The 17,527-nt window shown below is 55.3% G+C and overlaps 1 protein-coding gene across 9 annotated transcripts in view; it reads left to right on the forward strand.

Annotated features, from left to right (window-relative positions):
• Positions 1-17,527, forward strand: part of ARNT2 (aryl hydrocarbon receptor nuclear translocator 2) — a 190,423-nt gene that overhangs the window by 45,977 nt on the left and 126,919 nt on the right. For 2 of the 9 annotated variants that reach the window (XM_073882161.1, XM_073882159.1), the window contains exon 2: positions 9,862-9,924. The exons of 4 other annotated variants lie outside the window; for them this stretch is intronic. In XM_073882161.1, coding sequence (XP_073738262.1) covers positions 9,862-9,924 — 63 coding nt within the window. Of the gene's footprint in view, positions 1-8,145; positions 8,314-9,861; positions 9,925-16,766; positions 17,186-17,527 lie in introns of those variants that run through there. 3 more of the 9 variants (XM_073882163.1, XM_073882166.1, XM_073882160.1) reach the window with 3 other exon arrangements.

The following is a 17,527-nucleotide window of genomic DNA, read 5'->3' on the forward strand; positions in this document are numbered from 1 at the left end:
CCGTCCCGGGGCTTTGCCCACCAGCTTCATGCCCTTCCCCAGAATCCATTCTCCTCATCCTCCCACGGGGCAGGGCATCCGTCGAGGGAACCAACACGGGGATCTTTCTGTAGAAAAACAAACCAGTATCCTGCCACCGAAACCCCACACCCCAGGTTGTCCGTGCCAGCCCCCCGACCTCAGGCGTTGTGATGAGCAGGCCTTCTGTCTTCTCTGCGCGGTCGTCTTCGGAGGCTCGGGCTCTGCTCCGCGCAGGTGGGGGCTGGGAACGCCGGGACGGAGGCGGGCCGGGTGCAGTATTCGTGGCCTGGCTTGGGCCCGGGTCTGGTCCCCGCGGGGCCAGCACCAGGGGCAGGCTGCCCTCTTCCCACAGGGAGCCCCGTGCTCTTTCCCCAGCAGCTGTGAGCCGCCGTTTGGGTCCCTGCCCCTGAGCCCGCCCTGGCCTGTGACGCCAGATGACCTGAGCCTCCCCCCAGAGCCCGGGGACAGTGTGTACTGGGGTGTGGTGGGGACACATGGGGCGGCCAGCCCCCCGCCCCAGCCCAGTATTGGTTCCTCCTATGTCTGCCCTCTGTGCTTCTCTGGGGGTGGGGGGCTCCTGGCGAGCAGACTCCCAGGTCTTGTCGCAGGGCCCGTCTGTGCCTCCTGTCCAGCCTCCTCGCCGTGCCCCTTCTCTTCCTTCTGTGGGTCCACACAGCCTTCGGGCATTTGCCTCTGCTCCCGTCCGCGCAGCAGCCGGTCACTCCCACTGGCCAGCCGTCCCTGCCTTGGTGCCCGGGGCAGGCTTTGCCATCTCCGGGGCTCCCTCCGAGATCACCTGGCCGCGGGGCCGTCTCTCCCCCTGTGCTGGGCGTGCTTGGGTGGCCCTCGGGGGCACGGTGCCTGGCTGGAGGCCCAGCCGTGGGGGCAGCTCTCCGAAAGGACCAGCCGCTGTGGGATCTGCGCCCGGGGCCTCTGCCTCCTGGACAGGCTCTGGCACGGCAGCCTCGGTGGCCTCTTCAGCTGGCCCAGGGGACGGACCACAAACCCGGGGAGGGTCTGGCTCGGTGCAGAACCAGGCCACGCTCTCCTGGGAGCTCAGCCACCAAGAATGGGTTTTTTCCTCAATAGGTGAAAATGCAGGGTGGGTTTCCCCCACAGCTCTGCTCCTGCAGGGCTTGGGCTGGGGTGACATAGTCCTACTACACCTGCCGCTCGCTTGCAGCTCGGCCCCGTGGGAGGGCCGTGCCTTGTCCAGCCGTGGTCGCTGCACTGAGCTCAGCCCCCTGGGGTCTTCTTGGGCCAGACACCCGGGCTTACTGGCTGAGGCCAGAGGTTGGCAAATTGTGTCTGATCGGCCACATCTGGCCCACCTCCTCTTTTTCTGTGTCCCGCAAGCTAAGAAATAGTTTCACATTTTTTAAATGATTGGGGGTGGGGGGAGGGCATAAAGGAATGATAACTCGTGATGTGAAAATTATATGATTCCAATTTCGATGTTCATAAACTGGTACACAGCCAAACCCACTCATATACACAGCATCTGTGGGTGCTTCTGTACAAGAGCCCTGTGAATGAGTAGTTGCCACGGAGGCCCTGTGGCCTCTGAGGCCTAAAATAGCCACTCCCGGGCCCTCCCAGGAAGCGTGCGGACTCTAGCACAGATGCTCCAGACCGAGGGGGCCGGAGCCTCTGGGACACACTGAATGACGATCCCGTGGGCTCTGGGAGCCCTGCTCTTCCATAACCAGAGGGTGAGTCCTGTGATCCCCAGAGGCCTCTGCAGGCCGGGCTTTCCAGGGGAGTCTCTCCTCCAGGAGCCCGCCCACCGCCGTCTTCGAGTACTGGGTCCCAGGCAGAGGTTGGGCCGTTGAGGACAAAGCCCCTTGGGTCTGTAGCAGCAAAGAACAGAAAAGAGATTCCAGTGCCTTGCGTGCAAGCATTTTTACTATTTTGTATATTTTACAGTTAGAGAGTAATTCGCAGTTTAAAATTGAACGTAAAATCTATTTGTCAAATGATGGATGAATACATTCATCAAGGAATATATTCAACGAGAAAACCACTTTGTTTCCTAGATGGCTTCGGAGAGGATGTCGTATCTACGGAAGGATACGTGATTTCCTTAATTGGTTTGTTGTGTAAACAGGGGGTGTGTTCACATTTATTTTTTTCCCTTTTCAAGGAAGGCATTTTTATGGAAAGAATTGCACTTCAAGAATGGGAAGGGTTTGTGGGGGCTTTGTTAGAGTTTCAGGGATCTCTGCCCGGGGGCGGTGTGGCTGGGCCTGTGTGAGCTGCAGGGGGCAGAGCGTCCAGTCCCACGCACACGCACACCTTACCGCACGGGCTGGCGTTCGGGAGGAGGCCCGTGGCTCGTGAGCACCTGCACTGCTAAAGGCGGAAGCTGAGTCGAGAGGGACAAACCCGGGGCGGAGGGGCCTCGGGGAGAGAGCTGGGCCGAGGGGGTGTGTCATGTTCCTGCGTGCTTCTGCGTCTACGGGGAGAGGCCGAGCGTTGGTGGGCACCAGAGGTGTCCCGGGGGCTGCCCGGGGAGCAGGAGCGAGGGATGGAGGGAAGGATCTGGGGAAAACCGAGGGCGGGGCAGGAGGGCAGCCGAGGCCTGTAGGGAAACCGTGGGATCCGGGAGGAACGCAGATGGAGGAAGACGAAATGGCAGGAGTAGGGTGGGAGTTAGGGGAAGCAGCCAGGAGCTGGCATGAAGAAGGGTAAAACGTATCACCTTCATGAAGGTGTTTCATGAACTTTCCGTGAGTCTTGAGTGCAGGGTGTGTGTGGCGAGGGTGGGGGGGTGGGGTGGAAGGTGGGGCAGTCCAAGGGCACCTTCTTCGTTCTTCCCAAGGCCTGGCCCCGTGAGGCGGCAGCTAGACTCTTCACTCCGGGGTGAGCCCCCCGGGACCGCTGGGTCTGGGCCCCTGTCCGTGCTCATTTGCGGCACCTCGCACTCACTGAGACCCAGTTTCCAGGGGGCCCCCAGGCCCTGGGTGTCCACACATAGCGGGTGACCAGTGTGCCATCCTGCCGCCCGGCCACGCACATCCCCTGGCCCTCTGCCGGCCTCCGTCCGGCGTTAACCTGCGGGCTGCTTGTCTCGCATGCCCCACACGCCCCGGCTCCGGTGCTCAGCGCATGCACAGCAGTGAACGCCCAGAAACCTCCCTGACGGCACCCCGTCTTCTCCCTTCGTCTGGTCTCCTTGCCCCTGCCCAGCACCCTCCGTTTAGAGCTTCCCCTCCCGTTGTCCTGACGACACCGCGTGGGCTGTGAGTCCTGGACTGACGCCTCACCCAGCTGAGCCAGCCGGGGGTGCAGTGCCGCCTTCTTCCCCGCGGGCACTCCGTCTCTCGCTGACTCGGGGCGTTGGTGGCGTCCTGGTCTGCTCAAGCCCCTGCAGCAAGAATGCCACGGACCAGGGGGCTTAACCAGCAAACACCTTGTTTCTGACGGTCCTGGAGGCTGGGAAGCCCAGGGTCAAGGGTCCAGCTGTCGTGTGTCTGGTGAGGGTTTGCAGGTGGCTGTCCTCTTGCTGGGTCCTCACCTGGCAGGGGACAGAGAGAAGGGAAGCAAGCCCTCCTGTCTCTAGTTCAAAGGGCAGTCATCCCAACACGGGATCCACCTCCTCACCCCATTCCACGGGGGGGTCAGACTGTGGACATAGGAGTTTTGAGGGCTGCAAATGTGTGGTCTGTAGCAGGTGGGTGAAGCGCTCTGGCCCAGAGCTGGCCATCTGAGCGCTGCTCCAGGGGACCCAGCTGACCTCCCACGTGGCAACAAGGGAAATGTAGCCGTCCTTGAAGGATGTGTGATGCCGTGAGACACAGGAATGGACATGGCGCCCTGCCCTTGGGGAACAGTGACTCAGCGAGTGGCCAACTGTAACCACGTGATCTGGCTTTGACCACGTGTGTCCCCGTATCGCATCATGGTGCCACCTCCCTAGGGCTTGAGGGCACTGTGCGGCAGGTCTTGGTGGCTGGGCGGTTTGGGGAGTCTAAATTAGGCATGGTTTTCCCAGGTTGCCCGAATCCCCCCAGATTATTAACCATGGAGTGTCCCGGCTCCTGATTTCCACGGGTCCTGGCACCGGAGGCGTGGCTGGCTGCCATCCTGAGTGGAGATGGCCATCTGGTTTAATGTTTGTGCCGGTCTCCTCTCCTCCCGAACTGTCCCTGTTGGGGTGGTCTTTGATGAGGCTGCAATGTCTGGTAGACAAGTCTGACCGCCTTGCTGGTTCCTGGTGACATAGCTCAGCACGGACCCCCAGCGCATGCTCCCGTGGCCTGTGGACCCTCTGCACTCGCCGCGGCTCCTGGGCCGGGCTGGCGGGGCTTCTTCTTGATCTCGGTGGGCTCCGTCCTTCCTTTCCGTGTACCTGGTTACCGGTACGTGCCGGGTCACTGCGGACACATACGGTCACGAGGAGTTCATGACCAGCCCGGGTGTGCGTGGTGCTGGGTAGACCAGCTGACCCCTCTCCTCGGAGGGGACAGAGCCTCTGGTCCCTGTCACCACTGGCGCCGAGGACTGAGATGGTGAGGAAAGGCGCGGGGTCGCTCCCTGGAGGGACACGTGTGTTCCTGTGGCCCCTGTGACCCCTTGCCCCCCCCCCCCCCCCGTGAGCTGGCAGCGTGCCCTCACCTCGAGTAACTGATCTCCCGTATTTCTTTGCTGGGGCGTCACGTTTGTTTCTCTCATCAGATCTTGTCCCCTTGCCTTGTGCAGCTTCATGTCCGCATTCTGTACATTGTCCTGAGGATTTCACCTGTTCCCTGGGACGTTTCTGACCGCTCTAATCAGGGAGTCATAAATATGATCACACCTGGGAACCACTGCTGTGAGTGCCTCCTCTCGGGTGGGCCCCTGCCCTGCCCTCCCCTCCCTTGCCCTCTCCCAAACTTCCCCTGCCCTGCCCTTCTCTCCCCTGCCCTTCCCCCCCTCCCCCTCCTCAGCCCTGTCCTCTCCCACCCCTCCCCTACCTCCCCACCCCTTCCCCTCCCCTGCGATGGGCTGCAGGAGGCCCAGATTTCACAGACTTCACCAGGGGGTTCTATTCCACTCCCCAGCTCTGTGTTCAAAGCCCCCAGACAGCCGCCCACGGAGCCCAGAGTCCCGGGTCTGCTCACTTACTTTCGGTGACATCACCTTCACCGTCCCCCGATCGTAGGAGTAACGTACTCTGAGTTTTCACACCTTCGAGATTATAGAAAATGCTAAGTGGGAGATGGAAGTCCCACGTAGGTGTTAGCGGTGCCCGCTCTTTGGTGGGCTTGCTCGAGGACCCGCAAACACACCGGGGCTCTGTGTGCATGCACACCGGGGGCGCGGGAGGCCAGTGAGGCGCACTTGAGGTGGAACAGCTGTTTGCCTGTAAGGAGGCTGCCGCTAAGGGGCGTGAGGATGGGATGAAGATCTGGCATTTTCACAGAAACAGGTGTCATTGCTGTTTCGTTACCATTTTGTGGCCATCACGTTCCGGAAGTTCGTCATCGGCCGTCTGTCCAGCTCCGTCCACGGCCAGGCTGCCTTGTACTCCTGTGCGGCGGCGGCTCGTCCCTCGGACCAAACCCATGTCCGCTCGCGGTGGAGCCTGGTGGAGGGACGCTGTGTTGGGGGTCCTCCGTGTTTTCTGCGTTGTGTCTGGATTGACGATGAGTTCCTGTAGATCGTCCTGGGGTGCCTGGCTCTGAAGGCCCCCGTGTGCATTCTTGAGGTAGTAAAGTTGACAGAGTTGGTTATCACATCATCCTTACAAAGACATGAAAACTTCCAAAGAGGAGTTTTTCTTGAAAGTTACGTGACCTAAACAGAAATAAAAAAATTGTTTAAATGGTGATAGTTGTTTATTATCACGAAGGCCAGAACACCAAGCAGTTCCACCGAGGTATTCGTTACAATATATTACGATAATCCCTTTTATTCTGCTTTGCATCTTCATCTCTGGTTCTGTGCACATGTCGGTTCCGGGAGGATGGCACGGTCTTGTGACAGGTAGCAAGCAAAGGCGTTCCCTCGATATTTGTTATTTCCATCTTTCCTTTTACATTTAAAGATTTGAAAATTCTTAATAATTGGTTTTGCACATGAAATTCATAGCTTTCACCATATGGCTGTGGATGATCACACGTTTTAGTCCTGCAACAGTGCATTCGTAAACCATCTGATTGGGAGAATGGGGACAAATGCTGTGCACAAGGTCTTTGGGTTAGTTCGTCTAGAATGCACATTGATGCTTGGAAGTGAGTATTCAGGCTTGAAGGGTGAGCGCATGTGGCACGCCTTGTTTGGAGCATTGATGGCGGGGCCTGCGGGCGCAGATGCCACAGCGCTCTGTGTGATCGGTGGTCCCAGATCGCCTACCAGTGCAGGGGTGCTGGGGGCGGTCCTGCAGGGGGATTCCAAAGGCTGTCCTGTCCAAGGCCCAGGCATTGGTGCAGAAGCCAGGGCCACGTAGAAGGTTTGGGGCAGGTAGTGTGGCTGGAGCTGATCTCTGGTGGACCCCCGACAGAGACCTGTTTGCATGTGAGATTTTGTGCCCTGAGTGTTTTCCTGCAACGTTATTCCTGCCATCGTGATCGTTAATGGCTGAGTGATTTTTCTCTGGGTGGCTGTTCATCCTCTATCAGCTCCTCGATTTACGCCAGACATTTTAGTGTATTTGGTTTCTGCCCCACTTCCCACTGTATTTGGGCGGCCGACGCGTCACGCCTCGTAGCCCCGCTGCCATGCAGAGGCCCCTGCAGGGATCAAGAGCGGCCCGCCTCCCTTTCACCCAGGAGGGTCCGCCACAGACTCAGGGCACTGTCGTCCCTCCTGCCTCAAGGACTCCTTCGGAAGACAGGTCTTGTCTGGTCCGTAGGCTCTCCTCCGCACAGCATTTGAGCTCTTCACCATCCCGTGGCCTTTCTAGTACTTTCCAGTCTGCGAGTCAGAGCCCCCTGCAGACTCTCCACCAGCAGCCCAGGCCCTGCCCTTTCTCCTGTGGGGTCAGCCCTGCTGCCACGCTCCGGTCCTGAAGACTCAGGCCCCGGTGGGTCACCACGGGGTCTCAGCCAGGGCCCCCAGGAAGCCCTTCTTAGGGGCAGCCAGACCCCGAGCCTTCACTGCAGGTGCTCGGCCCGTCTTCTGCATGGCTGCTGAGACCCACTTTCCTGGGATGGCCTCTGGCCGTTGGATTGGTCTCAAGCCTGAGACAGATGGTGGGTGGGTGTCCCTTCATGGTTCGCCCCGCAGCGGTGGTTTGTCGTCTCTCACAGAGGGGGTGGGCTGGGTGTGGAGTTGGCTCTCATTGTCTCGCTGCAAAGTCATAATCTCAGTGGTAACCTCCCTACCCTTTTTCTGCTGGAATTACTGCTTGCCTGTCTTCTTGCTGAGTCCGTGTTTTCCACCCTCAGGGCAGGGACGCTGGGACTTCAGGCAGCAGGGTGGGCATGGACTGTAGTGGCAGTACGGTTGTGGACCCCCGAGTGGGCCGTGGTGTAGCGCCCACGTTCCAGAGGGCACCATGCATGCCTAGGTCAGCCTGGGGAGTAGGGCTGTGCCTCGGCGGCCTCATTAGCTGAGGCGGGGGGCATCTCAGGGGGCCGCCTTGGGACTAGTTCTGGTTCTCTAATGCTAAGACCTGCATGTCGGCTGGGAGTGGCTCGGGCCCACAGCCAGATGCCCGGGGTCTGGGCTGGAGGCACCAGCGGGTGGAGGCAGGGCCTGGCCTCTTCCTGGGTCGGCTGCCTCCCGTCCTGCTGCAGAAACCCAGCCTGCCTGTCGGTCGGCGCTGCCTTGCAGAGGACACGGGGCTGGTTAAAATGTAGCAAGGACCTGGGGTCACAGCCCCCCCTGGCTCTCAGTCTCATGATTTTTCTGTACATCGTGCTGTAGAAATCCCACCCCACGGAGGGCCTTGGGGAATCGTGCGCCCTGCCTTCCTTCCAGAAGCAGAAGGGACCCTCCCTTACTCTCCTGTCAGGAGGAATCCTTTCTGATCTCCCCCCTGAGATGTGTTAATAACAGTCTAGACATTTCAAACGTAGATTGTGGTTGCACAAGAAATTCAAGTCAATGCCCTTTTTCAGAACCTAAGCAGTTAATGTTAGAAATTTTGCTGCAAATAAATTGATCAGTATGCAAGACAGTTGTCACGGCTGAATCATGGTCCACAGTTAAGGTAAACAGATCTGTGATGACATTTTCTGAGCAGAATACAAATGCAGCTCATTTCCTCCCAGAGGTTCCTGACATTTCTTCTCCACGGATAACAGATTCTCCTAAGAAGGTGTTGGTCACAAGGAAGAAAGATCTTTGTTTAATCCCTCTGAAAAGGTAGGGCTGTGTGATATTTGGTGTTGCTTTCTGTGGAAAGAATTGTTCTAAGAGAGACGGCTGTTGGGGAGAGCGTTTTTCTTTGCTTGGCTGCTTCCCCTCACCCCCCCCCCCACCCGCGGAGAGACCCTTCTGGTTTTTTGTCTATTGGAATTATCATTAAAACATCGTGTTGTTGTGTCATGAAAGTTTGCATGTAATTGATTTTTTTTCCCCAATGTGAAGATCAAGGGGTATTTTTCTTACTGAGATTCCCATGAGATAGTTGGGGGGGGTGACGAAATGTCTCTCACTTCCTCATGTTCCTTGTATCTGGAATGCTTTCATGTTCCCATTTCCCCACGTTTTCACCGCCTGTGCTGTATTGGAGGAATCCTACACAATATGTCTGCATTTGAAATGTGAGATGGTCTAGAGCGAGATGCTCCATCACAAGCCAGCTATGTTTTTCTGTGTTATGGCGAAGCTTTCAAACCCTCAGCTTATACTGATGTTAAAATGAGCCAGAAACCTCACTGCAACTTTGCATGAGGCAGGCGGTCATTTTGCCCGTGTCTGTGACGGGAAACAGTGCTTTCCTGGGGGGCTGGGCGGGACGGGGGCATCTGCGTTTGGAGGCAGACTGCCGAGAAGAGAGGTATTTCTGCCTGTTGGTGCATTTGCCGTTGGTCGTGACCTGGGACCCGGCACAGAGGTCTAGGTGTAAGGGCTGCATTTGAGGCAGAGGAATAATTCTAGATCTCGTAGGCATTGGAGGAAGCTCCCCAGGGACTGGACATGGGGTGGGGGGCATGCCCCTCAAGGGCGGGGCTAGGTGGGGCTGCCCAGACACTGGGCAGCAATCAGAGGAATCCATTTAGGAAAAGGAGACCTTTTATGTCGTGCTTCATTCCTCCCAGAGCATTTTCATTGCCAGGATGGCACAGATGTGGCCTCCTCCAGGAAGCCTTCTCAGATCCTCCTGCTAATTCCCACAACGTGGTGTCCAGTCGCTTAGCACAGCTTGTAGCTCTGACTAGGAGATTGCCTGGCTGTGTGTCTCCACTGGAGGCAGGAGGGGCTCTGTTCATCTCTGACCACCTGGCTTCTACCACAGCTCCTGGCTCAAAATCGGAGCTTTGCAAGTGCCGTTTGTAATGGAAACAGGGTCCCATTTTCTTACAGCTGCCCCTGCAAAAGGAAGCAATGTCCAGATTAACCCCATTTCTCAGTGGGAGAATAGGTGGGGAAACAGAGTCACACATAGGGGAGACAGCCCTCTGAGTCAGTGGACGGAGGGAGGGGTGGATGCATGTGGCTGCACCTGGCCGCAGTCCCCACGGGCCAGGCATGTGGCGTGGCGGATGTAAATACGCGAGCCACCCAACCATATTTTTCTTCCTCCTCCAGAAATTTTTGCCCCATCCAGTCTCAGTGTAGGAGGATCAGGTGATCAAGGCTTTTTAGAATCTTCCCTTTCTGGGTGCTGACGGTGACACATGGAGTATTTTGAGGCATTGACATCATCTCTTTCCTCCTGAATGCCCTCTTTGTGATTCCATCGCTCAGACCCTGCCATCTTTCACCTGGACGGCTCGACCTTCCTGGCTTCGCAGGAGAAGTACAGGGACGGTAAGAGTGAACCACGGGGGACCAGACCTCGACTGGGTGGGGAAGCGACTGGCCGGGGACAGGCTTCCCTGGGAAAGTAATGTTGGAGCTGAACTGAACGATGTTAGGAGTTAGCTCGGTAGAGAAGGGACGAGAGCTTTCCTCCCCCAGGACATAGCATGTGCAAAGGCCCCGGGGTGGGCAGGAATGTGGTGCATCCAAGAAGCTGATGGAGCAGTGTGGCCAGAGCTCAGGAGATGTGCTGGAGGGGTGGACAACAGCCTGACCACATGGGGTCAGGCTGATCGTGGCAGGGAGCTCCACATGTGTGCCAAGAGCAAAGAGAGGCCACTGGAGGATAGAAGCAAGGACTGGCCTTGGCAGATCTGGCTTCCGTGAGGCTGGATGGGGGAGAGTAGATGCGGAGAGGCCAAGCGTGGAGGTCCTGATGCCCAGGGATGGAGAGACCTTTAGGGGGTAACAGCAGGATCTGATGGCTGCATGTGGGATCGTGGCCACACTCCTGAATGAGATGCCCTGGGGAGAGGAGAGGTAGGGAGGTGTGGAGGGGGCCGAGAAGGTGGGGCCCACGAGTGGGAGGGGGCGATGTGGCCCCTGTAAGCCCAGGAGAGACGTTGGGGGCAGGGCAACACCCCCAGAGAGGGTCAGGCAGGGAAGGGACCCTGTGATGGGCAGCTCTCTAGTGGGGTGACAGGGACAGAGGTCTCTGACTGTGGAGGGCTGCGCGGGAGGCCAGGAGGCCTCAGGGTGAGACACACGGGGAGCAGATGACTTCACCACGTGACCGACTTTCATTTGTACAATTGAAAATCCCTCATCTGTTTTTAACCTCGATTTAAATGTTGCTGCATGATGTTCTGTCAGTAGAATGCGCTCATGATTCTATGCTGTGCTGGACGCCTCTCCTTTTTCCATGTGGTCAGCCCTCAATGGCATGGGAAGGTCAGGGTGAGGACCGTGACCCTCCCCTGCTGGCATCTGCTGGGGTTGACCCAGGGAACTGGGGTCCAGGACTTCAAGCCCCACGGGCCGGCCTCCGCCCTCTTGCAGGCACATGGGGCTGTATGCCCATGCACCTGCTCGCGGAGGCTCTCCGTGGGCTGTGTCCGTGTCAGGCTCGGGGTGGGGCTCACGTGTGTGCCTCTGTGTGAAGCCTTGTGGGGGCCTGGGCAGGGCGGAGGTCGGGGAGGTCGGGGGCAGCATGCTCAGGGCCTGTCTGCAGACCCCCTGCAGTGGTGCCTGGGTCTCCCGTGGTTTAAAGGCCCCATGTTGTGCAGGGCGGCAGCTCGAGGTCTGCCTAGGAGTGGAGCCCCGTCTGTGCTCCCCCTCTTCACGGCCCTTTGCAATGGCCTCACTCAGTGACCGTGTTGTGAGCGGGGCTGCTGAGCAATTAGGAAGGACTTTTATAGTGCTCTACCCCCTTTAGTGGCCCAGCACAGAAAAATAAAATCACAGAAGTAACTTAATTCCTTACAATAAGAAAATGATTGCAAGTTTTGTTAGCATCTCTGTGTGTGTGTGTGTGTGTGTGTGTGTGTGTGTCAACTTCGGCCACATTTAAATGAGCTTATACTTTGTGCCAAGCGTCATTCCGGGGGCCCTACAGATTTGAACTTCTTTCATCTTCCAAACAACTTCATGAGGTCCTTCTCGTTATGATGCCCATTTTATAGCTGGTAGACTGAGGCACAGACAGGTTATGTGCTCAAGGGTTCCATAAACACACACACACACACACACACACACACACACACACACATATCTGCTTTAAAAAAACATTCTTCTCTTGGGGGAAAATAAAAGGGCAGAGTGGAAATCTCTTCTGCCAGGCATCTCACATCAGTGACCTTCCTTAATCCCCAAACAACGGTGCGAGAATGTATGAGCATCCCTTACGTCACCGATGGGGAATCTGCAGCATAGGGAGGATAAGTCGCTTGCCCATGACCCCACAGCTAGATGCCGTGACCCCAAACATGAAGGTTTCCCACACACCACACAGCTCCTGTCTGGGCCTGTGTTTTAGAATCTGGGCCTCAGGACATCCCTTGTCACCCCTGCGGAGGGCCGGCTGCTTGCCCAGGCTCTGTTTGAGCACCCCAAGGGGCCAGGGCCCTACGGTGACTCGCCGAGCACACGAGAGCCCACTTGGCCCCTCACCAGCCATGTGGCTGGGACATGGCACCTGCCTCTGTCTGCCCACTTCTCTCATCTGTAAAATGGGCTGACTTTATACCTGTCTTGTGTGTGGGGGGGTGCAAAGCACACGTGAAGAGCTCAGAACATAGTTGGTGCCCAACATAAACCTTACTGTTTTTATGCAAAAATATTTTAAGTATTTGCATATAAAATTTTTATCGTTATCCGTAAGCCCATCCATTCTATTATTGGACAGTCCTGTTATTGAAAAGGATTTCCCCTTTCTTTGTCTCGTTCATTCGTTGCTTCTAGTTCTCCAGCTATATGTGCTTTTCACTGTGTTTTCCACTTGAAACCCTCTAAAGATGTTTATTATTCTAGTTGTGGTCATTAAATTAACACATCATTAGACTCACATTAAAGTAACACATGTTCATTGCAAAAAGAAAAAAAAACATATATGCAAAAATAAAAAGTTTTTAGGAGAACATAAAACCCACCTATGATTCCCACCACAGAAATAGCCAAGTATAACACGTTGGTGTCCTTGTATTTGTCTTCCAGTCTTTTCCGGTGCCGGTAGCCAGTACACACCTCGCCCTAGGATGCTCTCGGGTCTCAGGGTCCGTGCTGCCAACTCCACCCTCAGAAAGGGAGAGCTCGTGTGCACCCCGCAGGGGCAGGGTAGGGCTGTGGCCGTCGGGATGGTTTCCCCTCTGCTCAGTGCAGTGCTCAGGTTCCACTTCTCTTCATTTTGGAGTGAAATTCAGAAATCCTAGAGCAAATCTATAGCGTGCTTACAGGGCAACTTCAAGCCCTGCCTTGGAGACCCTCACCTCTGACCTGGTCTGAAAGACCTTCCTCCATCCACCTTTCCTGAGTGGACATCCCAGGAGCTATGCTCACTTCTGTTCAAGTCATATAGAAAAGTTTCCAGATTTGGGGAGCAGATAGTCCCTTTTCCAAGGTAGGCTGACAGATGATCCCATGGGTGGATTCAGGCGTAGTTACAGAGGAGAGAAACACGATTTTATAATGTTTTTTTATTTGAATGCACTAAGGGTGGCTCCTAAAAGACACTGAAGTTTAACCTTTAGAGTGAACTTTAGTCCCACCGATTGCAGCTTCCATTTGGCTAGTGTGGTATCTAAAACACTATTTTAGTGACCAAAATGGCATTTGATAAAATGAAATATCTATTCCTGAAATAAACCTTTAAAAATAGGGATAGGAGCAGATTTCCTTATCTTAAGCAAGTACATCTGTCTTAAACAAGCTGGTCCTTCCACTTAAATTCAAGGACCAAGCAAGGTTGCTCACCAGCACCGTCATTGTGATCATTTTCATCATTGTTTCTTTTGAGTGGCATGTTTTTTCCCCCAGACACTGTGTTAGGCTCTTAATTTTTAAAATGACCTTTCAAAGTAGATTATCATACTTTGACCAGGGTTGGCCTGGTCACTCTCATATAGCTGGGAAATGTTGAGTTGTGATTCAACATCAGACCCATTTGACGGCAAAGCCCATGGTCTTGTGTTACCCAGGTTTAGGCCATTATTACTAAATATTGTTCTGAAGTTCTGGCTAATGAAATAAGACATGAAAAAGAAATTAAACATTTCAGTGTTGGAAATGAGAACATAGTATCCTTATTTGGAGTCCACAGGGTTTGAGAACTTAGAAAGTTCACAAGAATTAACAAAAAATGATCAGAACAAATTAGAGAATTTGGTGGAATGGTAGGACACAGGATGATGACCCTAGAAACTCTTGAACCAGGCATGTGCATTTTTGAAAGGGCAACCCGCAAAACAGCGAGGGTGGAGAGGGCAAGCAGCTCCTTCACTGCGTGGGGGTGGGGAGGAGGAGGGGGGCAGGGAGTGGCAGGGGGAAGGAATCTCAAGCTGACTCTGAGCTGAGCCCTGAGTGCAGAGCCAGTTGTGGGGCTGGGCCTCGATCTCATGACCCTGAGATCACGACCTGAGCCAAAACGAGAGTCAGAAAGAAGCTGAACCCACTGAGCCACCCAGGCGCCCCAGTATTCTGGAATTTAAATGGAAGAAGAAGCCAGAAAGGATAGAGGTAGTTGTGGACGACAGTAAGAGCAGTGGGAGGAGGGGCTCCTGGGTGGCTCAGTCGTTAAGCGTCTGCCTTCGGCTCTGGTGATGATCTCAGCATCCTGGGATCGAGCCCCACGTCCGGCTCCCTACTCGGCGGTGGAGTCTGCTTCTCCCTCTCCCTCTCCCCCTACTTGTATTTCTTCTCTCACTGTGTCTCTTTCTGTCAAATACATAAAACCTTAAAAAAAAAAAAAAAAAAAGTACCCCCACGGAGGTGTAAAAATTAAAAAAAAAAAAAAGAGCAGTGGGAGGAGGTCCATCACTAGGCACGTTATGATGGGGCAGCCAGAGCAAACACAGACAGCTAGGTAATTGGCGGAGAAATGGATGCGCTAGAGGCAGACCCGTGTTCTGTGGTAAACACAACGTAGGATGGAGGGCACCTCACGGCACTCACGGGTAGAAGGAAGGATTCCTGAATGAACTGAGGTTGGGACAATTGACCTTTTCTTCTGCTGGGGACTGAATTGTGTCTCCCAAAATTCCAGTGTGGATGCCCTGACCCCCCAATGTGACTGAATTTGGAGGTGGAGCTTTTAGGTGGTAATTAAGGAGAAGTGAGGTCATGAGAATGGAGCCCTAGGCTTGGTGGCCTTTTGAGAGGAGGACATGCAGGGCCGTGAAGAGGAGGTGGCTGTCCGTAAACCAGGGAGGGGGTTGCTGCCGAGAACTGAACTGGCTGGCACCTTGATCCTGGACTTTCCGGTCCCCAAACCATGAGAAAACAGAAGTCTTGTTGTCTTAAGCGCCTGGTCAGCGGTGTTTTGTTACAGCGGTTGGAGCTCACCAGGGCATCTTCTTCAGACTCTACCTCTTAAAGCTTTCACTGGTATTAAAAAAAATCTCTCAACCTAGAAAGCAAGTGACAGACTGGAAAAAAAAATACTGTAAAAGATTTTCAGAGCATACGACAAAGCTCTACTCTCTTTATCACGAAAGGAGGTTGTACACACAGATGAGGAAGAAACGCTGAATCTTGGGAGGACAGAACTTTCCTGAATGCCTGGCGCTGGTGTGCAGGTGGTGGGCCACCGCCGCCTTCCTGTTACTGCTGGATGGGTGGGAGCCTCTCATCTTCACATCGTGACGGGATGCACTTGTGTGTAGGGCTCATTGGCTCTCCCCTGCGCCCCCCGCCCAGGCCGAAGCCCTCGGGCTTTATGACGGGTGCGTGTTGCCCGTGAAGATTTGGGCTGTCTCAGCACACCCACCTGCCGCATCACCTCCAGGAGGGCACCATGTCCCCACGGTAGAGACTGCTGGTGTCCACAGTCAGCTTGCTCTCCTGTCCTGCACGGGCAGGGAGGGCTCTGGGATGTGCCCAGTGGGGTCCTTGGAGGCAGGCGGGTTGTGGGCCTGCCCTCACACAGCCGGCCCTTCCGCTGGGCAGCGGAGGCTGACCCGCGTGGAGCACCCAGGGGAGCAGGTAGGATGCTGACGTGCCGCGAAGACCGGGCCTGCCCCACCCTGGCCAAGCGTGGGCAGTTGTCCAAGGAAAGGATTAGACAGCAGGTGCTCCTGAGCCCTCGTCCTGTAGCCCGGTGTCCTGGAGCTTTACTTTCTGTAACTTGTATTTCAAAAACGATCAATGTTTTTGTTTTCTCGAAATAAAACTGGATGACTCTTATTTTGTCTAAACTACACATTGTCCCCCTGCCTCCCCCCACCCTTTTATGATACGCTGGTCTAATCGAAGTTAAACAGACTTCCTGATACAAGACTTCTCGGTACATTTTTAAAGGACAGTGGAATCCCCACGGAGGGGATAAGTGTGTGGCTTTTCCTACCTTGCTTAACCGTGGGACCCTTTTTCTCGGAGAATCTTAAGGGACTGCTGTTCTTGTGGCTTGTTTTGGGAAGTGGTGACTTTTGTTTTCACCCGTGTTTGTGCTGGCAGCCACTCTGCCCTCAGTTTAGGGGCCTTAATGGACTTAATCTGTTTCAGTTTCCATTTCAAAAAACAATACAGATTTCTTATCAGCAGCTGGTGCGGTTACGGGGTCCCCCCCCCCCGCACATCCCGTGCAGTAACTGCTGAAAGGGGGGAGGTTTACTTTAGTAGAGGGATTTTCTTCCTTGTATATGTTAGGTCAAAAAAAACCCCATCAACTGTAACAGCTCTCCAATTTCTGTGAACAGAGTAGAGCGGCTAAATTAAGATGTTTGTTAGTATTAGAAAATTCTTCTTCAAAAGTTTTCAGTGGGATAGTTTGAGTTGATCTTAGAATGTGTTTACTAAACACGATGTCTTTGGATATGATGCGGGGTATTTGTGTGGTGCCTCCCTGGTTTCTGGAAGGAGGCAGAGGGCAGAGACCCGCCCCGTGTGAGCACCACCCGTACGCCTGACGAGGGCCCAGATTCCCATGTTTAGCCCGACCTGTCTTCTAGAAATATGTTTTTGTGGACCTTTGTGTGCCTGCTGAGCTGGGACAGGCGAGCGCTGTGGGAGGTCCCCTCAAGAACAAGAAGCAGAGTCAGGACGCTTGAATATTTATTTTGCTATTTAATATTCTGAGGAAAGGGTGCCTGAGTTGAGGAACCCTCCACAGACTAGGAAGGAGAAACTCTTGAACGGGGTGGTTTCTCTGAAACTGGGAATGCTTGACATTGCCTGAGCGAGCTTACAGAGGCGTCTAGCTCGTGAGAAATAGTGCCTTAGGGTAGGGGTGCACAGGAAAGGCGCCATCCTCCAGCCCCACACCTGCTTCTTCTTGGAATGAACATGGATCCCGGGGAGGCTGGCTGTGGAGAGCTGGGGCACCTCGGACGGGCCATCGCACCGCCTGTGCGAGCAGTGGGGCCATGTGGGGCCCTATAGTCAGGGCTCTGAGTCCAGAGTCAGGATGGGGACAGCCTTTGCACCTGCAGACAAGCGCCCAGGTTTGGGGCAGAGCATCGGGGACCCCAGCCTGACTCCTGTGGCTTCACTCCATCGATGGCCATGGTTGCTCAGGCTCTGGCCACGCTGCCTGGATCCGTGGAAGTCTTACCTGCCGCAGGTGACCCGGAGTCCCTTATGGAAGCTGCAGATCCGTGCTCTTTTTAACCACCATGGGGGTCCTGCCTGGGATAGGGGTCCTGCCTGGGGGGGTCCTGCCTGGGATAGGGGTCCTGCCGGGGATAGGGGGTCTGCCTGGGGGACCCTGCCTTAGATAGGGGTCCTGCCTGGGGGGGGCCTACCTGGGGGGGGTCCTGCCTTGGATAGGAGGCCAGCCTGGGATAGGGGTCCTGCCTGGGGGGCCCTGCCTAGGATAGGGGTCCTACCTGGGAGGCCCTGCCTGGGATAGGGGTCCTGCCTGGGATAGGGGGCCTGCCTGGGGGTGTCCTGCCTGGGATAGGGG

Source organism: Callorhinus ursinus, unplaced genomic scaffold, assembly GCF_003265705.2.
Source record: "Callorhinus ursinus isolate GAN/ISIS: 27379988/994484 unplaced genomic scaffold, GSC_fseal_2.0 scaffold45, whole genome shotgun sequence".
NCBI classification, from domain to species: domain Eukaryota; kingdom Metazoa; phylum Chordata; class Mammalia; order Carnivora; family Otariidae; genus Callorhinus; species Callorhinus ursinus.